The sequence below is a fragment of the Zingiber officinale genome, chromosome 3B (assembly GCF_018446385.1).
Source record: "Zingiber officinale cultivar Zhangliang chromosome 3B, Zo_v1.1, whole genome shotgun sequence".
Lineage (NCBI taxonomy): Eukaryota > Viridiplantae > Streptophyta > Magnoliopsida > Zingiberales > Zingiberaceae > Zingiber > Zingiber officinale.
The window spans coordinates 34972043-34996705 of record NC_055991.1 but is presented as its reverse complement, the minus strand read 5'-3'; the positions used below and the strand labels follow the sequence as shown (position 1 = coordinate 34996705).

At 39.2% G+C, this 24663-nt stretch overlaps 1 protein-coding gene across 1 annotated transcript; it reads left to right on the top strand.

Annotated features, from left to right (window-relative positions):
* Window positions 1-21479: 21479 nt before the first annotated feature.
* Window positions 21480-24003, top strand: LOC122056365 (heavy metal-associated isoprenylated plant protein 32-like). The gene is made up of 4 exons (XM_042618288.1): window positions 21480-21628; window positions 21777-21877; window positions 21954-22029; window positions 22158-24003. The coding sequence occupies exons 2-4, from the start codon at window positions 21839-21841 to the stop codon at window positions 23555-23557; spliced, it is 1515 nt and encodes a 504-aa protein (XP_042474222.1). The 5' UTR covers window positions 21480-21628; window positions 21777-21838; the 3' UTR covers window positions 23558-24003.
* Window positions 24004-24663: the final 660 nt, after the last annotated feature.

Here is a 24663-nt window from a genome sequence, read left to right as displayed (position 1 = left end):
GTATGCATCTACTGCTATAGCTTACCACATGATGTGCCATCATGAGAATGAGCATAAAGGAGGTATAATGTGTCATCCTTGTGATTCACCTGCATGAAAATATTATTGTTGTATTTTCCTCTTTTGCAATGGAATCACATAATACGAGATTGGGACTTTCCATAGATAGATTTCAGTCATTTGGTCAGTTGGGGTAACAATATTCATTTTGGCTAGTTATATTGACATTGTACAATTTACCACCATGGATGTATATAAAAGATGAATTTATATTTCTTATTGTACTTATTCTTGATTCAACCAATCCCAAAGAGAAAATAGATGTTTTCTTACAATTTCTGATTGCCGAGTTCAATGAATTATAGAATGTAGGGTCAGTGACTTATGATGTTGTAAGTAAAACTAATTTTATATTGCATGATGTATTATTATGGTCGATCAATGATTTTTAAGGATACTCAATATTGTCATGATAGATTACGATTGGTAAATTACCATGCCCACACTGCATTACAGAGTCTAATGCATTTTCATTACCTTACAGTGGAAAGGTATCTTGTTTTGATAATTACCATAAATTTTTACCAGTTGATCACTCTTTCAGGAGAAATAAAAAAAAATCTAAAGAATATTATAGTTAGAAAATCTCCTTCAATAGTTCATATTTCAGGTGAACAAATCATTGAATAAATAGACAATTATGGATTTCTACCAATATCTCAATCTTGTTCTGATGAGATAAATAAATATATTATTAGAATGTCCAAGTGTGGTTAGAAGGAAAGGAGTTTTTTTTTAACCTACCTTATTTGAAGTATCTACTTATTTGATATAATTTAAATGTCATGCATATTGAGAAAATTTTCTTCAGTAATATCTTCAACACTATGATGAACGTGCCTGGAAGAACTAAAAACACTATAAAATTACATGAGAAATTAAAAGAACAAGTCAACATACTATAGTTACATTAGAATGCAACAACTAATAGAATTTCAAAGGTTTATTATACATTGGACCAAGATGGTAAGTGGTCCTGTCCAAAATCTGAGGAGATGACGAGCTGGCGTCTAACTCACAAGCTGACTCGGTGGAGGCTCCTTACAGATCTTGAAAGCACAAGAAATGTCAGTGCTGAGTTGGGGAAGGGGTCCCTGGCGTTAGCCCTCTTACGCTCAAGTCAGTCACTGGCGACAATGTAGGTGGAGTAATAAGAATGAGCCCTGTAGAGCGAATAGTGTCTCTTGCGTACCTCCGCCGATGCTTGGACCCCCCTCCCCTTTATAAAGAGCTCATGTAGCAGGCATGCATGCTTTCCCAAGCAGGCACACTTCTCAAAGTTTTTCCTGAAAAGACTTGTCGGTAAAGTATCTCTAACACAATACCTTAACAGACCGAGCATATCTCTGGTGTGACAGTGGAAGCTTCCGTCATACGATCTCCTTACCGACCATGTCTGGTTTCAGCGGCACCCTCTCCTAAAAGGCTCTGAAGAGATGCGCCTTCAATGGTTGCCTGGCCGAGCAGTCTACCCACTTGGCTGAGGCTACTTCGACCGGTCGGCCTCGGAAGGGCCTCCCTATGCCAATCGGTTTGGTAGCCAGCGATCTCTGTCCGAATGACTTCCTGTCCTGCACCCAACGTCGACCATTCCTTGGCCGTATGCTGGCTCAGTTGTCCGCTTGGTCGTATGCTAGCTCGTTGTCCGCTCGTCCTGTATTTGCCCGACCGACCTCAAGAACCATATTATACTTTACCTTCTTTGTCAACCTGCTCCTTTGACTAACTTATCCTTGGCAGGGTGCCTCATCATTACCGGATCACAAGCCTCTCCCTCAACTCTAGTCGAAGGAGAATTCAGGTCTGACTTACTCCTTAACGTGGATTTATCGTTCGGTGCTCAGCCGATCCACGTGTCGCACCCATATATGATATGTCCATGCTATGCGTAAGCCTCTTGTCCGATCGTCTGCTCGGACTTCTTCTTAAACCCGGTCGATCGGCACGGAGTCTCTTACTAGATTTTTATAGTCACATTGGACTTCTTCTAAAACCTGGTTGATTAGCATGGGAGTCTCTGACTCAACTTTTATAGTTATGTTAGACTTTTTCTTAAACCCGGCCGATCAGCAAGGGAGTCTCTGACTCAATTTTTATAGTCACGTTGGACTTCTTCTTAAACCCGGCCAATCAGCACGGGAGTCTTTGACTCGATTTTTATAGTCACATTGGACTTCTTCTTAAACCCGGCCAATCAGGACGGGAGTCTCTGACTTGATTTTTATAGTCACGTTAGACTTCTTCTTAAACCTAGCCAATTGGCATGGGTGCCTCTGACTCGATTTTTATAATCACGTTGGACTTCTTCTTAAACTTGATCGATTGACACGGGAGTCACTGACTCGATTTTTATAGTCACATTGGGCTTCTTCTTAAACCCGGTTGATAGGCATAGGTGTCTCTGACTCAATTTTTATAGTCACGTTGGACTTCTTCTTAAACCTTGTCGATCAGCACGGGAGTCTTTGACTCTATTTTTATAGTCATGTTGGACTTCTTCTTAAACTCGGTCGATCGGCACGGGAGTCTCTGACTCAATATTTATAGTCACGTTAGACTTCTTCTTAAACCCGGTCGATCGGCACGGGAGTCTTTGACTCAATTTTTATAGTCACGTTGAACTTCTTCTTAAACCTGGTCGATCGGCACAGGAGTCTTTGACTCGATTTTTATAGTCACGTTAGACTCCTTCTTAAACCTAGCCAATCGGCACGAGAGTCTCTAACTCGATTTTTATAGTCACATTGGACTTCGTCTTAAACCCGGCTGATCGGCACGGGAGTCTCTGACTCAATTTTTATATTCACGTTGGACTTCTTCTTAAACCTGGCCAATCAGCACGAGAGTCTTTGACTTGATTTTTATAGTCATGTTGGACTTCTTCTTAAACTCGGTCGATCGGCACGGGAGTCTCTGACTCAATATTTATAGTCATGATGGACTTCTTCTTAAACCAGGCTGATCGACACAGGAGTCTCTGACTCGATTTTTATAGTCGCATTGGACTTCTTCTTAAACCCGACCGATCAGTACGGGAGTCTCTGACTCGATTTTTATAGTCATGTTGGACTTCTTCTTAAACCCGGTCGATCGGCATGGGAGTCTCTCACTCGATTTTTATAGTCGCGTTGGACTTTTTCTTAAACCCGATCGATCCACACGGGAGTCTTCGAGCGTGGTTATCTAGGCTCACTTATAACACGATCTCCGGACACATGAGTCTAGCTAACTTATAGGCCCTCATTGAAATATCTTGCATTCATGAACTGAATATTTTTATAGTTTATATGCGTTCAACCTTACATTTACCACCCAGGTTGGTAGACGGTTCGTGATCCTCAGCCACTCTAAATTCCTCCTGCTTTCATCCGGCGTAGATTCGATCTGACTCTAAATTTTTTCAACATTCGGCTTGTTTCTTCTCCTATTGCCGGGTGGGCGGGCTTCGAGCCCGATCAGGGTTGTCATCAATGGTGATCATCTAATTTCACCTTGAATGGCATTGCCTCCGCTTTCTTTCTCCCGTGCGAAAAGTCGTAGCAGCTCGGAGGACGCCTGTGCAGGTCTGTTCTCATGCGTTGTTTGTGACGAACGCCAAGCCATATCAATGATTGTGTGGTCCTCCCGTGGTCTATTCGATCGGCGGTGGTGGAGGCGTTCGGGCAACAGAGAACGACGTCTATTTCCTTATCGAGTGGGTTGGCGGGGCAGGCGATTGAAGCTGTAGCAGTCCCTCATATTGTGAGACATCATTTTGTGCAGTGAGCAGAACATAGGAGTCCACTGATGAGGTTCCTTAAACTTCTTCCGCTTGGCCTCTACGTGTTGCACGGTATGGCAGGGGTGCTCCCTATTCGTTGTACTGATTGGGGTCCCTTTGGGGGTGTATTGGTGTGTGTTGTCCGACGCTCGTGGGTGGAAGTGGGCTCGGACACCACCTCTTTCCTCCACACCACCTGTGCCTCCTCCACATTGATGTATTTTGTTGCTCGTCCAAGTAGCTCCTCGAAATTTCTAGGCGGCTCCATGATAAGCAAGCGGAAGAGCTCCCCGTTTACGAGCCTTGGGAGAACACATTCCGCAGAACTTCCTAGGTAGCCGACGAGACTTCCATAGCTACTTGATTGAACCTATTAATATAGGCACTGAGCGGCTCCTTATGCCCTTACTTGACCGAGAAGATATTTACTTCCGTCTTTTGGTGACGACGGTTGCTGGCGAAATGTTAAGTAAATGCTGCTCGGAAGTCCTTGAAACCATGGATGGAGTCGACTGGCAGTCGCTGGAACCACCTCTGCGCCGACCCCGAGAGCGTGGTCAGGAAGACTCAGCATTTGACTCCATCTAAGTATTGGTGAAGAGTGGACACGGTGTCAAACTCAAGCAAGTGGTCATCGAGGTCGGTCGTCCCGCTGTACTTCCCAATCATTGGTGGTCTAAAGTTTGATGGCAGCTCGTCGTCGTAAATTGCTTGATAGAACTGTCAGTTAACTCACTCGGGAGAGTCATCGAGCCTTGGGGCTTTACCCTCTCGGCTGTCTCGAGCGGCCATCTCTTTAGAAGATGATCCTTGCGTCCACTCGGCGCATCTTCGCTCCTCTTGTGGAGTGCGAAATAGCGCCCGATGATACGGGATTGGTGCATTGGGTGACTCCTGATCGGCTCGTATTGGTCGCTTGAATGTCTGTCGATCTGGTAGATTGTCCGTTCGCGAACCACAATCGGCCTACTGATCGGGTGCCCATGCTATTGGGTCATTCGGCACTCGACCCCCGAGCTCCTCTTCTCGTTGCTGTAGAAGCATTTTCGTCGCTGGGCTTGTATCACTACCTCCAACTCCCCCTGCGTGAGTGCTACAGTTGTGAGCTGTCCAGCATCCTCCATCTTCACGTTTTGGATGCAGGCCACGTTCCCACAGATGGCACCAATATGATCCTGTCCAAAATCTAAGGAGATGGCAAGCTGGCGTCTAACTCACAGGCTGACTTGGTAAAGGCTCCGTACTGATCTTGCAAGCACAAGAAACATCAGTGTCGAGCCGGGGAAGGGGTCTCCGGCGTTGGCCCTCCGATGCTCAAGTCAGTCACCACCGACGATGTAGGTGGAGCAACAAGAACGAGCCCTGTAGAGTGAATAGTGTCTCTTGCGTACCTCCGTTGATGCTTGGACTCCCCCCCCCTTATATAGAGCTCTTGTAGCGCACATGCACACTTTCCTAGGCGGGCACGCTTCTAAAAGTTTTCCTTGAAAAGACTTGTTAGTAAAGTATTCCTGACACAATACCTTAACAGGAAGAGCATATCTCTGGTGTGACAGTGGAAGATTCCGTCATACGATCTCCTTATCGACCATGTTGTTGGTGCAGCGGGGACCGGCAAGAGGGGGGTCAATTGCTTGCAACTAAAATTATACCTTTCTCAAAGCTTTCCAACTCTTAAAATAAAGCAACACTTAATAACAAAACAAAAAAGGAAATAAAACTCAGAACTTTAACCTGGTTACAATCAAGAGGGTTGTTAATCCAGGGCGATGAAAAGCGCAGTAAGAAAACTCCTTCTCTGAAGGTGGAGAAGCCTTTTACACTTTGAGATCACAGAGCTTGCTTAAACAGGAATTATAGAGTTGATTTTTCGTATGAATTCGTTGTTTTTTCAAGCTGCCCGAGACCCACGTTTATATAGGGGTTCTAGAGCTTATCGGATGGCCTGATCTTCGGGATTAGGTTTTGACTCGAGAGGGATCGGTCGACCGATCCCCAGGTTCGGTCGACCGAACCTGCTGTACCTGCCCAGTTTTCCGTCCAAATGCAGTCTCTGTGGATCGAGCTCAGGTTCGGTTGACCGATCCTTGTTTTCGGTCGACCGATCGGCCAACAATCTCCAGCTGAGTTGGCCCGATCAAATTGCTCGACTGAGTCTCTGGATTAGCTTCGGTTCGGTCGACCGATCAAGAGGTTCGGTCGACCGATCAGCTTCACCAACGGTCAGCTTCTGACATGGCATTCGACGTGTCTGCTGCGGTTGGCTTCGGTTAAAGAAGGGTTCGGTCGACCGAACCGTTGACAAGTCAACTTCTAGTTGACTTGCTCCGGTTCGGCTCCTTGGGTGATTGCGGCCATCCGGAATAGGGCTCACCCGAACCCAGTTCCCGGCCTTCTCCTCGAGCAAGCTTTCGTCCGGCTTCTCGTCACTCGAACGCTGCACACGTTCTTCTCGCTCCACCGGAGTACTCTTCCGCAACTCTCTTGTCCTTCGGACGCACCGAGCCCGTCGGCTCCCTTCCCGTGTCATCCTTCTCGCTAGCTGCATCTTCCGCTCGACTTCCTGCGCTCCTAAGTTCCTGCACACTCAGACACAGGGTTCAGACAAAACGCAGGACCTAACCAACTTGGTTGATCACATCAAAACTACCACGGGGTCCAACAATCTCCCCCTTTTTGATGTGCATCAACCCAAGTTCAAGTTAGGGTTAAAAATAGACAAACGTAATTTTAAGAAAATTACTAAACTAACAAGTATAGCATAAATTTGTAATAAATAAAATTACAACATAGTTTAGAGAGAAAACAGATATATTTTAATTTTCCTAACTCCCCCTAAACTTGTACTTTTCTCTCCCCCTTTGATCACAGCAAAAACAGGGTGCAAGTAAATTTGAATTCAAGTATTTTAAAAAAAAATTAAACAATTTCTAAGTAAAGATTAATTAATAAACACTAAGTTGGTTTAATATCAAAACTTTCTAAGTTTTGAAAAATTTTCCTAGTTAAAATGAATTTTGAGAATTTTCCAAAAAAAAATTCTAAGTAAAAATTTCAAGAAACATTTTTTCTAGAGAATTAAAAAATTTTTAAAATTTTTAAGAAAATGTTTAAAAACTTTTCAAAGCATTATTTAATTCTAATTTTAATGCTTTTATCAGAAAGTTAATTAAATATTTTTATTTCGATATTTCGGCTTCCAAGTCGTGGCGAGGCACTAGGTCTTCTTGGTTATTGGAATAACAACCACTTCCTTAGACAAAGCTTTCATAAAGAACCTCAATGTTTAATTTTCTCACTGTAAGCTTTTAATTAAAAGAGAAATTTAAACCAGTAAAGATTTTAGAACCCAATAAAGGCTCCTACCTACAGGGTTGGTCAAAAACTTAGGGGGTACATAGTTTCTTGGTATTTTCTTAAGTTGATCATGATGCTTCCTTATGTACCAATTTAATTTTCCATATAACTTTAATTTTGAATGTGGAAAGACACTTTTAAAACATGCATCAGTTTTCAATTTTTTAATTTCTAATTTTAACACTTTATTTTTTTATTCCAAATATTCATTTTCCTTTTCTACTTTATCTAATTCTTTAGACAGAGCTTTAATAAAATGAAAGGACTGTTTGGGGTTTAGGGCACGTACCTTACTTACCTCGTCTTGCGACGCTCCCCCTTCATCACAGCTTTCTTCTTCTTCTGTTGTTCCTCCCCTTTCATCTATGCTCATTTCTGAGCTAGACGTTTCTTCTGGTTGATGGTTAGCTAGTAGAGCTAATCCTGAGAATTCTCTACTTCTGACTTGGAGGATGAAGAGTCCTCCCATGTCGCCTTCAGGTTTTTGTGCTTGGGTCGAGCTGGCTTCTTGCTTCTTTCCTTATCTTTCTGTTTGCTCTTCAATTTTGGGCAATCATCCTTGATGTGCCCTTCTTCGTTGCAATTGTAGCACAGGACTATCCTTCCTTTTTGATGACCTTTACTTGACTGCGATCTAAACTTGTTAGATTTAAAAAACTTATTAAAACGTCTTACCATTAGCGCAGCTTCGTTTTCGTCGATTGACGCTTTGGAGTCGGGATCGTCCTTTTCAGCTCGTAGGGCAACGTTGAGGTTTGACTTCTCTACTGGTTTTTCTGCAAGTCGAGACTCGTGAAGTTCGAAAGTTGAAAATAAGTTTTCTAAACTACTTACCTCAAAGTCCTTAGAGATGTAGTAAGCATCTACATCTCTAAGGACGCCCATTCTGAAATCCTCAGGAAGGCATTGAGCACGTATCGGATGGAATCCCGGTTGGTTACTTCTTCTCCAAGGTTCGTTAGTTGTGTTATTAGCTCCTTAATTCTCGCTTGGAGTTGCGCTACCTTCTCGCCGTTGTTCATCAGGAGGTTTGTTAGTTGTGTCCGGAGGACGTCGCGCCACACCAGCTTCGCTTCAGAGGTACCTTCGTGAAGCTCCAGGAATTTCTCCCAGAGATCTTTCGCTGAGTCGTAGCTTCCGATCCGACTTACCTCCTGAGGTGGCAGAACGCTGAGGAGGTGGAATTCAGCTTTTCCGTTGGCGACGAAATCGGCTTGCTCCTTCTTGCTCCACGTGTTTTCTTCTTTGTCTTTAGGAGCTGCAAAACCATATTTCATAGTAATTAAAATATCAAAGTCTGTTTTAAAGAATACCTCCATTTTTCGCTTCCATGTAGCAAAATCTCCGTCGAACTTTGGGGGATGAATGTTCACGCCGGCCATTGTCTTGATCTTAGTGCTTTAGACGGCGGTTAGTCCTTCTGAGGCTGTCAGACACTGATACCACTTGTTGGTGCAGCGGGGACCGGCAAGAGGGGGTCAATTGCCTGCAACTAAAATTATACCTTTCTCAAAGCTTTCCAACTCTTAAAATAAAGCAACACTTAATAACAAAACAAAAAGACAGAAAGGAAATAAAACTCAGAACTTTAACCTGGTTACAACCAAGAGGGTTGTTAATCCAGGGCGATGAAAAGCGCAGTAAGAAAACTCCTTCTCTGAAGGCGGAGAAGCCTTGTACACTTTGAGATCACAGAGGTTGCTTAAACAGGAATTACAGAGTTACTTTTTCGTATCAATTCATTGTTTTATCAAGCTGCCCGAGACCCACCTTTATATAGGGGTTCTAGAGCTTATCGGATGACCTGATCTTCGGGATTAGGTTTTGACTCGAGAGGGATCGGTTGACCAATCCCCAGGTTCGGTCGACCGAACCTACTGTACCTGCCTAGTTTTCCGTCCAGATGCAGTCTCTGTGGATCGAGCTCAGGTTCGGTTGACCGATCCTTGTTTTTGGTCGACCGATCGGCCAACGATCTCCAGCTGAGTTGGCCCGATCAAATTGCTTGACTGAGTCTCTGGATTAGCTTCGGTTCGGTCGACCGATCAGCTTCACCAACGATCAGCTTCTGACGTGGCATTCGACGTGTCTGCTGTGGTTGGCTTCGGTTAAAAAAGGGTTCGGTCGACCGATCAATAGGTTCGATCAACCGAACCATTGACAAGTCAACTTCCAGTTGGCTTGCTCCGGTTCGGCTCCTTGGGTGATTGCAGCCATCCGGAATAGGGCTCACCCAAACCCAGTTCCCGACCTTCTCCTCGAGCAGGCTTCCGTCCTGCTTCTCGTCTCTCGAACGCCGCGCACGTTCTTCTCGCTCCACCGGAGTACTCTTCCGTAACTCTCTCGTCCTTCGGACGCACCGAGCCCATCGGCTCCCTTCCCGTGCCGTCCTTCTCGCTAGCTGCGTCTTCCGCTCGACTTCCTGTGCTCCTAAGTTCCTGCACACTCAGACACAGGGTTCAGACAAAACGCAGGACCTAACCAACTTGGTTGATCACATCAAAACTACCACGGGGTCCAACACATGTCTGGTGTCGGCGGCGCCCTCTCCTAAAAGGCTCTAATGAGATACACCTTCAATGGCTACCTGGCCAAGTGGCCTACCCTCTCGGCCAAGGCTGCTTCGACTGATTGGCCACGGAAGGGCCTCCATGTACCAGTCGGTTTGGTAGTCGGCGATCTCTGTTCGAACGACTTCCTGTCCTACGCCCAACGTCGACCGTTCCTTGGCTGTATGCTGGCTCAGTTGTCCGCTCGACCGTATGTTGGCTCGTTGTCCGCTCGGCAGTTCTCCTATTCCGCTCGGCCTGTATTCGCCCGACCGACCTCAGGAACCATATTATACTTTACTTTCTTCATCAACTCGCTCCTTTGATTGACTTATCCTTGGCAGGGTGCCTCGTCATTACCTAATCAATAAGGAAATTATGTAATTAGTTGAAAGAAATAAAAATTTCAAGATGGGTATGCCTCAAATATGGCTCGTCATTAACTGTCATGTATTCATAAAAAAATTTATTCTAGTAGCTTTCCATAATTTACTTCCTCAAAATGTTTGACAAGCACTTACAGAATTGAGTCTATTTTTTAAAGATTTGACAGTGAGGTGTATTATGATGAATGATATGCTTTGACAAGAAATAGACATTTTTCTCATATTATGTAAGCTGGAACGTATATTTCCACCCAGTTTCATTAATTCAATGGAACATCTACCAATACATTTACTATACGAGCCACAAATATTTAGTCCTATGTAGCACAGATAGATATATTCATTCGAATGATTTTTGAAAATTTAAAGAATAATATTCTTAACAAAGTAAGAGTTGAGAGGTCAATATGTAATCCTTATTTGGTTTAAGAAGTATCTTTTTTCTATTCCTATTATTTTACTGATAGTTTATCAATTGCATATCGCTTATATGCAACAATCACATTATACTAGTAACTAATTAATTTTCACATAAACATCGGGTTATTAACACATTAACAAGTATACAACAAATGCATATCACCCAGCTTCACCTCTATCCATATTATCATGACTTTGGCACAACAAATTAATGCTTCAAGTTTAAAACCAACCTGTTAATCATGAGATTGCATATCTATGATTTGAACATATTTAATTTTAAGTTGAGCTTGACTTTGGCCAACAACTTAAACAAAAACTTAAACTTTGGTTCTTACTATATTAACGGAAGCTGTAGGTTTTAATATTGTATAAGGGATTTGGTCTCATCTACATCATGTAAATATTCTATCAACATGACATTATATGTATGGCATAAATGATGACATAACACATTGCACGCATAGTATAGCATGACACATCACACATACAGCAAGATCTAATCACATCGTTCACATGGCAAAATCTAATCATGTGATAATTAATATATCTATATGACATACAATATGGCATGAACATGACATAAATTTAAATATGTTGTAATTCTATTTAAAAATAAAAATATGTTATAAATTGATTTTAATAAATCAAGATTTATCTAATCAAATTAGAAAACTATTTTCCAAATTTAATTAACATATTTCATTTAGAATCTTTCTATCAATCAAGAATATTTAATTATTTTAGAAATAAATTTCTAAATTAATTTCTTAACCATTTAAGAAATAAATAATTAAAATTTTTTAATTTATTACAGAATAATTCAAATCTAGATTTTTTTATGATTTTCTAAATTTGGTATTTCCTAACAATTTAGAAAACTTTTTAAAATGAAATATTTTGATAAATCTAAAAATTATAGAAAAGATAATTTCTATAATTTAATTCAGAATATCTCAAATTTAGATTTTTTTAAAATTTTAGAATCTTTCCAAATTTGGTATTACCTAACAAATTAGAAAGTTTTCTAAAAATAAAATATTTCTTAAAATTCTAGAAATGATAATTTCTAAATTAATTGAATATTTCTAAATTTAATTTTATAAAATTATTTCAAAAACTTTCTAAAAGTGAGATTTCCTAATAATTTAGGAAACTTTCAAAAATAAAAAATTCTTAATAATTCTAGAAAAATCCTAAAATTAATTATAACACAAATTCTGAACCGTAAAATAATTTTATGATCATGTCGAAACACGATCAGACTCTAATACCACTGATGGAATATGCCCGATGCGATGTGTGCTAAAAACATATTTCGTAAATATGCACAGCAGAAGATTTAACGATAAATAAATTAATTTATTACATTACACACACCACACGCGTGCAAGATACAATCGCGCAGACAAGATCGTAAAACAAAACAAAATTGAATAATAATTATTCTAGGTATACCTTACAAATGACCTGTAATAAGAAGGGCATCAACCTTTTGCGACGTTATCAAACCTTGCCTCTATCAATATCCACGTCAAGCTTTTCAAGACAACTCCAAGAGAACAAGCTTCACCTTTAGAAGGTACTAGCCATAAGCGAAGGATAATGATTAAAGAGGGAAAAGAAGCAAAAGGAAGTCCTTCTTTTGGGTAGCTCACGGCAACAAGAGGAGACTCTCTTGTTATGGTCAGCGGTGAGAGAGAGAGAGAGAGACATTGGGTTTAGGTTTCCAAAACATAACTAAGTCAATAGTGAATTGTGTATTAACTCTCTCTTAATTATATCAATATATAGTCCTCTTTAATGAATTGGATTAGAAAGTCCTAATCCAACCCATTATGCCTTAACCAAAAATTAGCTCATTAATACTTGGTTTGGTTCACAACTAAATTAAGTTAGTTCATGATTAAACCAAATTGGTTCATGACTAAACCAAATAGGGTCTAACTCTTCCATAAGAGATGTGGCCTATCCGTGCTTCTGTTTCGATAAATATTTTCATATATGTCTCATGTATGGTCCAACCACACATTTGTCTCTTGATCTGAGAATCTTATTCTCTAACTTGTTTTACTTCTTTTAGAGACTCATAGTGTATGTGACCCAATAGGTTCATGATTTATCATGCTCGCCCATAATTAACTACTTAATTATGCAACGATCATGAGTGACACCTAGTAGTACATTATAATCCCCAATTATCTAGAAAATCACAGTTGATCTTAGAACTAATTCTAAACCCTTCAGTAGCTACAGTAAATCATGTCTCATTCCTTTCACTCATCTTATACCCGCTTGGTTCAGGACATGGTTTATGTGTCTACCCCCACTAGGCTGACTACCTCACACCTAGTCCAAGTAATACTTCCTCATTCTATAGATTTAAATTATTCGTACATGTGTACAAGAGTCTCATACTCTTAACATGTGATGCTTTGGCCAAATACTTTGAGTAATAATTCTAATGAGTAGTCATAGGGTATACATCTTCTCGCAAGGAGCTGTGAATCCTTTGTGGGCCATCAAAACACCTTTGGGTACTTCAACTTATACCCAATCATCTTGGGTCCATACCTTTAAGGAGATGCTTGCTTAAGATGTCAAAATATAAGCCTCTATAACCAAGGTGACTTGTATACATTATATCTAAGGAAACTTGCACTCGAGCTACAATAGAGACTCCACAGACATATCCATATATGTAGAGAACCATATGAAGTCTTAGAGCAGGCCACTCCAATGAACTAGTTACCATAACTAGCATCCACGTTTAACTCTCGACATCCCAATGTCTTCAGGTAATGAGAAACAGCTGCTTGGCTGAACCAAGGAGTATAGCCCGTGCTAGTCTTACTAAATTGATGATGTTCAAATGCACCAATTCGACAACTAGGAAAATTTTAATACGTTCACAATTACATACGTAGAGATCATCACAAGTTGTGATTCAATCGTAAATTCTCTCATGCTATAAATTGTATTACAGGCATTCAGTAAATGAGCTTAAGACTATTCAAATATATAATATGCACTCAAATAGTGAATCTATATTTATCAAATAAATAGTAAAGTCATAAGGTGATTGCCTTAAGATATCCCTCAAAATCTAACAGTTAGGTGGTGGAAGTCCTGGTGAGTGAAGTTAGACCTTCGTGAGTGAAGTCGGGTGGTAGAAGTCTTAATAAGTGAAGTCAGACCCTAGTGAGTGAAGCTAGGTGGTAGAAGTCCTCGTGAGTAAAGTCAGACCCTAGTGAATGAAGCTAGGTGATAAAAGTCCTGGTGAGTGAAACCAGGTCCTAGTGAGCAAAGCTAGGTGGGAAAAGTCTTGGTGAGTGAAGTCAGATAATGGAAGTCCTAGTGAGTAAAGCTAGGCAACCCTAAGGAGAGGTAACCCTAGGTAATGAAAAGTCTTGGAAGAGTAAACTCCAAGAGGCCTCCCATGTGGTCGGAGGCACCCTAGAGCGTGGCGTGGAGGCACCTTGGAGCACCTGGAAGGTGCCTAAGATCGCGGATAAAGAGCGCAGTCTGCTGAGCTTATCAATACCAAAGTTTTTGAGATTATTTTTGCTATTGGAGGCGTCCTCATTGAGCTTGAAGGCGCTTTCAATGCTCAATAAAAGGATTGTTCAGCCAAACATTCAACACTACTAAATAACAAGCTTCAAATGACTCTTCGACTACTTCTACTACGCACTGGTGCGCTATTGCTCCGAGACATCTTACCGCTGTCAGAAGACCAACACCGACACACAAGCGTATTCAGATTCTACAGTGTTGGTAATGATTTAGTATTGTTGTAAATCTTTTCTTGCAAAAGGAAAATGTAGGTTGTTACACTTTTTCATTTTTCATACGTGTATTCGATTCCCTCTTCCAGCGGTTCCAAAAGAGGTTTATAGTGGATTACCCATTGATACAGTCCGAAGGATCATGGGTTTTGGAGTAAGTGTCGCCGAAAGCTCTAAACCAAGTAACTCTTCGTGTTCGTCTTATTTGTGTTGTTTTCATTTATGTTTTATTCCGATGTACACTTTAATTTTAAAATAAAAAAGATAAATTTTTAAAAAGACACGTGATTTATCCCCCCTACCTTCATGTGCACACCGATCTTACACTATTTGTTATGGAAATTTATTTTCGTCAGAAAATAATAACTATGAAAATTAATTCTATTGGAAATCATTGACAGAAAATGACATTCCATCGATAAACTCTTTTATGATGAATTATCTCTGATAAATTATTTTCTATCATAATTCCATTATTAATCATCTACATCGATGAAATTAGGATGGAATTTTTCATCAATAATCCTTTTTTTTTTGTTTTTTAGTGTGATTAAAACTAAGGCATGAGGTTGGTTAGTAGTGTGGCATGTCCCCACTAAGTGAATGTGGATTAGGTTGTAAGGCACCACTGAACAGTCCCTTTACCTAAAATCTTGAAGCCTGCAATTAGATAATATAATTGCATTGTCCGCAATTGAAGGCCAAGAGCTCAGGCGACGTGGTAGAAGTTAGAAGCGCAGCACAGCTCGTCAGGTTCAGATGACATTGACTATGAAGACCAATTTAGGTGGGGCCTTTGAGGGAGCATTTCACTTTACCATTGTTATATCAGCTATTCGGGTTTTACAACCCCATTAACATTGAGGCAAATGGTCTGTCCCTTATTCTGTTCATTAAATAAATTCAGAAAATACGATAATTTTAACATGGCATCTATGCATCATTAAAAAATTGATCATCCAAGTATGCCTTATATAGAAATTGAACCATCGCTACTTGGAGAAATGTCAAATCCTTTGCCACCACACCAGATATCTAATTTTTCAAAATGTCTAATTCTGATGATGAAGAAAAGTTTTGTTCCATGAGAATTTTTCATCAATAATTAAAATAAATCAGAAAACATTCGCGATGATTTATCCAAATAACTTACTTTTTCAAATCTACATTAGAAAGAAAATCTATGATAATTCATCGTAATTGAGTATCGATTGTGAAATTCTTAGAATCCATATTTAGAAATCTAACTATTACACCGTAACTTGAGATAATTTTACCTATATTATAGTAAAAGTGATTAAACTTACTCTAAAAATCCTCATAAGTCAGTCTCATATAAAAAGAAATCAATTATAATCCATAATCAAATAATTAGAGATGGGAAAAAATTTATTTTTCCTATCACAGTATGGGTTAGTTAGGAATTGACTCTATAAGATTACCACTGTTGCAGCTACATACATGTGTATGCATGTGTTGCGTGCCCTGCTCTGCTTTCATCTTGATACGGCTACAGTGGATGGTCCTATGGATAACGTGGGATTCATTGAGGTAAAAAGTGAATACGTTCACTCTTAATGTCCCTGTTAATCCGTTTCAAAGTCAATATGAAGAAAGTAAATCATGAGTAACTACTAACATTTGAAATAATGACTAACATATAAGGGAGGTATTTATCTCGGTTTTACCGAGATTCGAACCTCAGACCTCATTGTGACAATACTTCATATGCTAGCTACTAGACTTATATGAGGGGATACGATAATATAGGGTTCGTGGTTAATGGTTAAGGTGATATGATGGTTAAAATTTTTGAGAAGGTAATAGTTAAGGATAGAGATGATTAAACTTTAACCCTCTTTATTCATGAAAAAAAAAGATTTTATTACACTTTAATTTAAAGTGCAAGGAAAAAGGAATTCTTTAGGGTGTAAGGGAATTGATAATATATATATTTTCAACCTTATCCATATTTAAAAAAATCAAATCAATGTCAAATTTAAGAAAAGGGATATTTTATAATTTTACCTATCTAACATTTATTCTTCTTCCTTTCCTTCCAACAGGATAATATATGTAATGTTAATAAATCTTCTCTCCCTTTTAAATAAGAAAAACATAAATATTTTACTTCTCTCTTTCCCTTTCTTTCCCTTCCACTAATAAATCTTCCCCTTACCTCATTCCAACATACCCTAAAGACCAAATATATCAATTGATTTGTGAAAGTATTTGACCAATTTAATAGTCTCGTTTTATTATCTTCTTCCATAAAAGGTCATCAGTACCTTTTGATTAAAATAGTTTGATGCCCTTATTAGTGGTTGGAATCAAGAGATAAATCATGATAGACTCTTAATTAAAGACACAAATTATTGTGATTTTAATCATTAAGTTAAAACACATTCATAAATTTTTAATAGTGAAAATTTAAAAGCAAGAGTAGGAATAAACTCTTAAATAAAGCATTCATTATGCATTCATATTGTCATTTTGACTATTAAAAAATATCACTATATGTACGGCACCATTCATCCACTCATTTTATAATTTTGACGACTAGAATATCATCAAAGTGTTTTGGCCAGATAATACAACTACCACCTGGGATACTCTCACAATTTTATTTATTATGGCTTTACTTTTAATTTCAATCACTAAAATTGCCAGATAATACAACTACAATTCTTAGAAAATCAAAGAAGCAAAATATTATTCAGTTATACTAGATTACACTCTAATCAAAGAAGTAAAATATTATTTAGTTATATTAGATTACACTCTAGACATAAGTCACGAGGAATAAATATCTCTTGTAATACATTATGTGGATAATTCAACAAACTCTATTATGGTTGAAGAATACTGGGTATCATTTTTGAAAGTGGATGACACTTCTGGATTTAGACTTTTTACTGAACTAAAACATGTGTTGAATGATCTCAAGTTTAATATTGATGATATAAGAGGACAGGGATATAACAATGGATCCAATATGAAAGGAAAGTATAATGGAGTGCAAAAAAATATTATTTGAAATAAATTATAGAACCTTTTATACATCTTGTGAATGCCATAGTCTGAATTTGATATTATGTGATATGGCTAATTGCTGTTCTAAAGCTATGTCTATGTTTGGAGTGATACAACGTATTTATACATTATTTTCCTCTTCTACAAAGCGTTGGAAAGTTTTTAAAGATCACATAGAATGCTTGACAATTAAGCCACTGTCATAAACTCATTGGGAAAGTCATGTTGAAAGCGTGAAAGCCATAAAAGAACAAACAAAAAATTATAGATGCTTTACTTGATTTGGCACAAACAAGTAAAGATCCAAAAACAAAGAGTGAAGCTGAATCATTGGCAACATATAAATTCGAAAATTTTGAATTCTTACTTGGCATGGTAATTTGGCGCAAGTTGTTGCATGCAATTAATACTATGAGTAAATTTCTTCAAGGTGAAAATATGGATATTGATATTGCAATTAAACAATTAAAAAGACTTATTCTTACTTTTGAGGAGTATCGAGAGTTTGGATTTGATAAGACCATGCATGATAGAAGCGAAGCAAATGACAGAAGAAATGGAGATTGAAGTTACATTCAAAGAAAAACGCATTATTCGAAAAAAGAAACAATTTGGTGAAAGTTGTAGTGAAGATGTGATATAATCAACTGAAGAATCTTTTAGAGTTAATTATTTTGTTTTCTTAATGGATCAAGCTATTTCTTCACTAAAAAATTGATTCATACAATTTCAAAAGTACGAAGAAACATTTGGGTTTTTATTCAATCCAGAGAGATTAAAGTTTGCTAATGATGATAATCTAATGAAATTCTATAAAAATCTTGAAGAAACATTGAGATATAATGGCAAATCAGATATTGATGGAGATGATTTGTATATGGAGTTATCAATTTTGAAACAATCTTTACTAGTGAAAGCAAAAAGAGCAATAGATGTTTTGAATTATCTAAAAAATATGGATGATTGTTATCCAAATACTCATGTTGCATATAGAATTTTATTGACCATACCAGTTACAATGACATTTGCAGAAAGAAGCTTTTCCAAGTTGAAGTTGATTAAAACATATCTTCGATCAACCATGTCACAAGAAAGATTAAATGGATTGACGATGTTGTCTATTGAAAAGAAAATAGTTGAACATCTTGATTATTCAAGCTTAATTGATATTTTTGCAACTAAAATAGCAAGACGTGTTATATTCAAATGATTATTGGTAATATTTATATTTTTATTTGATTATATATTTGTAATATTAAATGTTTTTTAACTTCATATTTTACTTTACATGTTGATGGCTCACTAAAACATGATAATAATATGCATTATGCTTTTATAGTTAAAACGGAAGCAAGACGAATTGTATTCAATGATTACAGAAATATTTTTATTATATTTTGAAATATTCATGTTATTTAACTATTTATTTTATTGTACATTTTATAGACTAGCTAAAAAATCTTGATCACATATTTAAAGAAGGATTATATTTTGAAGTGTAGATGATTTTTTAAATTAATATAATAATAAAATGATATAAGTGACCTTTTTTATTGAAGTTCTACTTAGATCATCAAAACCGAGGTACGACACCGTTCATAAACAATAAAATAAGATAATTATTACGCTCATTCTTACTGACCCTGACCACTAAAATATTATTTAAAACAAAAAAAAACTTTTTTTATTTTTTTAAACTTTTTTATTTTATTTATTTTTTTATGTTTTTTTAAAAAAAAATTTATATTTTTTACGTTTTTTTAAAATTATTTTTCACCTTTTTTAATTTTTTTTTATTTTTTACGTTTTTTCTATTTTTAAATTTTTTTTAATGTTTTTTATTTTTTCCTATTTTTTATGCTTTTTTCCTATTTTTAAATGCTTTTTTATTTTTTTAAAATTTTTATTTATTATTATTTTTTATGAAATTTTATTTTCTTATGTTTTTTTATATTTTTTAATTTTTTTTCTTTTTTGTCACATTTTTCTCTTATTCGAGCGTATTTTGGATAAAAAATTTGTTAACCCCGGAATAAAGAAAAATCTCAGTTTTTCGATTCTTGGTTACATGCCCCTTTTGCTGATGTGTCGGGCATGAAACATTAATTGGGAATTATCGATTATCTAAATCAAATAGAATTTTTATTGATAATCTTATATGGATAATTAAGGTTATCAAAAATAACCCCCAACCAAACACACCCTTAGAGATATTTAAGAAATTATAGTAGTATTATTAAAGGTAGATTCACTACCTTAGCGACTTTTCTTGTGCTGATTTTATGGATATAGAGGAAGATACATATAAATATATAAACTATAGACGTATGATAAAATAAATTCTAAATCGTCAGTTCATGAAATGAGAGATATTATGCCTCTATCATCCTCGCTATGTCCTCGGGTTATAGTAATAGTACTATTAAAAATTTGACGATGCTTTGCTTATGGTAAAATGCTCCGGATAATAAATACAATTGAATACATTTGAATGATTAAGATGCATGGAAAATGGATAATGAGGTCGATCGGCTCCACTGCCAGTACTCTGCAACTGTCATAATTGGAAATCAATGTGATCAGTGAAAGGCATTAATAAAATTGATTTCTTTGTGCATTATTATTTTCGCCAGCACATCGACTTTGCTTGTGGGGGGAGGAATCTCTGCCTAATATTTCCACAGACATGATGTTATTTCCGGTGCAAGGGCCTTGTGTGTTGGACAATACAATACTGCTGAAAAATGATAGCACATCTGTAAGTTCATCAAAATAATATGCTTCTGAAATATCCCTGCAGACACATATTTGTACTTCAGTAATATGAATTTGTTCAAAATCCTTGAATCGCAAGTCGGCGGGCCAGCAGCAACACTGTAGCCGTCGACCCCCGCAAGAAACGAATGATGAAGAAACGCAAGTCGGCGGGCCAATTTAGGGCTCCCCTCTCTTCGCCTTCCCCTTTTTCTTTTTGCCCCTGACACGGTCAAATGTATTCGACTGGCTTACACAAACGAACTGGAGAAGGAAGTGGATCGTCTCGCGAAGGAGCTCAAGTTCAAGTATGAGATAGTAAACAACTTGCAATAAATAATATTTATGACAAACTTACCTTTCCCTCTTTCAGGAAAGAACTTAGTAGTGCTTTCCACGAAAGCAATTTTGATTGATTGCACAATTCATTCATTCTGCTTTATTTATCAATCCTGGAGCATTGTAATTATACAAATAAATTTATAGTATATTTGTGCAAAGTGCAGTAATGGTCATGCCAACTTTTACTGTTGTGTTTGTCCTAGTTTGTTAGTTGTTACACAGTAGCAAAGTAAGTGACTCCGATCAAACTGCAGAGGGGGATGCAGCCTTTGTGTCTATGTATTTGACAAGCCTCCAAGAGTTGCCTCAGATCATGCATCAGCCTGAAAGACTTTGGTGAATGTCAAAATATAACACATTGATGCGATGCAGCAGGATGAGACAGCAACATCAGCCCTTGCAGTTTCTTCAACTCATGCCATTACTCTTCTTGATCAACTCTGCGATCTAGTTTTATATGGATCAGGTAGACATGAATCTGACTCTGATGTCATACTTGTTAGAGTAGATGAATGCATGCAGTAAGAGCCATGGTGTAGGTTACAACACGAAATGCTCAGGCTCAGCAGGTGACAGCAACTGATCATTGTCATGAAGCACATCGGCAAGGATCAAGTCGATCTGCACGAAAATTTGAGAGCTCCTCCAGAAATTGTGACGATCTGTGTTATTTACCTTCACAGTTTAATGCAGAGTTTAAATGCTGTCGGAGTTTACTGTATGGAGTTTTTTTGTCCGCTGTAATAAGTTGAATTTATTCTGGTCTTCGACTTCTGTCCAACACAATTTGATGACGAACCATTCACAGAAACATTATGAAGAAAATCTTTACAGAGAGAATATATAAAATACACATCAAAAGTACTGTATCTGTTCATAATTTACGAAAACATTAAAAAAACAAAGAGATGGAAAGCATGCTGTATTGGAACTTAAAGTTTAAAAGATAATTTTTTTTTAAAAAGCCCGAAATTAGGAGCCTTTTTGTTTATAAAAAAAATAAAAGGTACAATTTTCTATCGTTATGTGAACAAGGATAGGGTTGTAGGAGGGGGGAGTACTGAATATCACGTGTGAATCACGTGAAGAAGAGCAGTGTTAAGAACACACCTCACCTGCTCTGGAGTGGCAGCAGAATGCTGTCGTATTATTACTATCAAGTAGCAACATTCTCGACTGGTAAAATTTGTGATCTCATCATCTCTCTTGTTCCTTTTTTTTCCTTCTACCCTTCCTTGACAAGCCTCACCAAGCGATTTAAGGAATTCCCTCTTGATCTTGTTTTTTCTTCACTTGTGTTTCTTTCTTCTTGTCTTGGTTCTCACAGCACGATTGCGCTTGGTCTTGAAGCACATCTCTTATTTTCTTTCTTCACCGGAGCTGTGAGGGATGAGTAAAGAAGAAGACATCAAGTTCCTCAAGATACAAGTAAATCTCTCTACTTTGTTCTCTCTCTGTCTCACTGATCAAGATCTTAACTTGGAATGGCTATCATTGTTTGCAGACGTGCACTCTTAAAGTGAACATTCACTGTGATGGGTGCAAGAAGAAGGTTAAGAAACTCCTCCACAAAATTGAAGGTGCATGACCTGCGAGATTGCTGTGTGGTTACCTTTTTTTTCGTCAATTGGATCAACCAGTGCCGATTTCTTCTGGTTTGATTCCGTATGTTTTCATGGTTTCTTGTTTGGATTGCTGGTGTGAACAGGGGTGTACACGACCAACATAGATGCGGAGCAGGGGAAGGTGAGTGTGTCAGGCAATGTTGACCCTGCAACCCTCATTAAAAAGCTTGCTAAGGCTGGTAAGCATGCGGAGCTGCTTGGTGCTGGCAATGGCAGCAACAAGGAGGCACAGAAGCCTCAGCCACAGAACGGCAAGGGGCAGCAGAAGGAGAACGGAAAGCCCCAAAAGGGTGGCGGTGGTGGTGGAGGAAATGGCGGTGGCAAGGAGCAGAAACCCCAGCTTCCCCAGCTCACTCCACAGCAGCAGATGATGTTCCAGCAGCAGCTGCAGCAATTCCAGCAGATGAAGGGATCCAATGACCTGCAAATGCCTCCTCAGCTCAAGGGGGGCTTCAGTTTTCCTCCGCAGAAAAACCCTAAAGCGCCCAACTTTGGCATGCCCCCCAAAGGCTGCGACGACGCCTACGACGACGAGGAGGACGACTACGACGATGATTATGAGGACGACGATGACGACGAGATGGATGAGTTCGACTGCTTCGACGCCGATCTTGAGGACGATTTCAAGGACATCAAGATCAAGCCGGTGGTCGCGGCGACGGCACAAGATAAGAAAGGCGGGAATGGGAAGAAAGGGGGAGAAACTCCGGTGCAGGGGAAAGCCGTGGGGAATAATAATGAGACGAAGAGTGGTAAAAAGGGAGACGGCGGAGGTGGATCTGCGATCAAGAATATTGGCGGTGGCGGCGGGGGGAAAAATGGCGGAGGCGGACAGCAACAGGGCAAAAATGGACTAGATAATAACAAGGGCACGGGGAGTGCTAATGGGGGCGGCGGTTGCAACCCTAATCCTGGCGGTAATGGAGGTAAGAAAGGGGTTGGGAAGAACGAGGCCGGCGTCGCCGGTGGCCATCCCGCGGCTAACCCAAAGATGATGGGCCAAGGCTTCCCGGGCATGGCAATGGGGCCTCAGATCGCCGCCGGCAACATGCATCCCCATCCCGCCATGGGCCATATGGGAAACATTCCGGCTGTCGCAGCCGGGCAAGTCCTCCCGGCCGGAGGACCGCCTCCTGCTGGTTACTACCAAGGAGGCATGGTGCCGCCGCCATTGGAAGCCAACGCGGTCGCCAACCCTTACCAGCAACAGTCCGTGGCCGCCATGATGCAGCAGCAACAACAGCAACAGCAGTACATGGCCGCCATGATGCAGCAGCAGCAGCAACAGCAGCAGAGGATGATGATGATGAACGCGGCGCAAGATCGCGCCTTTCAGCCACCCATGATGGGTTATGCTCGGCCGCCGATCCCGGCCTACTACAGCATGAACATGCCCCCGCCTGCGATGGCGCCGCCGCACCACGGCGACCCATACAACTACTTCAGTGATGAGAACACCGACAGCGGCTGCACAATCATGTGAAAAATCCAACCTTTATTGCTGAATTGGGACCGGCGCTTCGCTCTTCTTGTTTGGTGTTGTAATTTGCCACTTCGATTGCATCCACGATCCAGTTTGATCTCTATTTTCAAGTTCATTGGGTGGGAAAATTGTCATCCAAAGGAAAGCACAATAGTGGAGAGTCTGCAGGCTGCTGCAAATACCACATCAAAAACCAGTAATTTACTATTTTTCCCCTTAATCTTCACCTTTGTTTTAGGTAAAAGTCTATATATGTTTTCAAGTGCAACTTAGATATAGAAAACTAGTAAGCATTAAGATAATAGATAAGTTGTATTTGGTTTTCTTAGGGATTGTGATGATCACTGGTTGGAAGAGCTTTCAAGCTCTCCTTTATGTGTCAATATGTGTTTACAAGTTCAGAAATATAGTAATAATGATCAATGTCTACAAAAAAGTTAAACCGAGTCTTGTTCCATTTCTGTGCCCGTCTTCTCCAATCCCACCAGCTGCAATGCCCTGGTTCAGTTGCTCAGATGAAGGATCAAAATTTTAGGTAAGCAGATTGAAATGTAAAAGGCGGCAAGCAAGCTACTACAATGCGCTTGGACCCTGGAAGTGGAGACAGGTTTTTGCAGAGATTTAACAATGTCAACACGAGGAATGATCACATTCCTCCTACTCCGGCGGTCAGTCTCGTTCTGTGAGTAGGTGGTGTATAAGAACAACTTGACCTAAAATATAAACAATTTGCGAAGACTGCCAACGAAATATCAAGATGAAAAAGTCAGGAACTGGGAAGGAGCACCAGCAGGAGACAGAGGAATCACGTAACCTATGCCTTGGGATGTTTAAAAAAAAACATCCGAGCGTAAAGAAAGAGAGAATGATGCTCGAGCGGAGCGTTGGGGGAAGAGCTAAGGAGCATGGAATGATGCCCTCTTCCAGTTTTCTTTACTTTAGTTACTCAGTCGCTTCTCTCCATGCGACTCGTCTCCCCAAAACTTTTGACCCAATCTGTCCTGCCGATTCAATTCACGACACCGCAATCTCCTTCAATCTTTGGAGAGTCGGCGAAGAGGGAGGAGACGCGGAGGAGCATGAGCATCTTGACTCTGGGGAGAGGA

Excerpts from the sequence above, each read along its gene's own strand:
- LOC122056365 (XM_042618288.1), top strand. The coding sequence starts at position 21,839 with ATGAGTAAAGAAGAAGACATCAAGTTCCTCAAGATACAA. Across the intron at positions 21,878-21,953 it reads TCAAGTTCCTCAAGATACAA|ACGTGCACTCTTAAAGTGAA; the intron begins GTAAATCTCTCT and ends CATTGTTTGCAG. Across the intron at positions 22,030-22,157 it reads ACTCCTCCACAAAATTGAAG|GGGTGTACACGACCAACATA; the intron begins GTGCATGACCTG and ends TGGTGTGAACAG.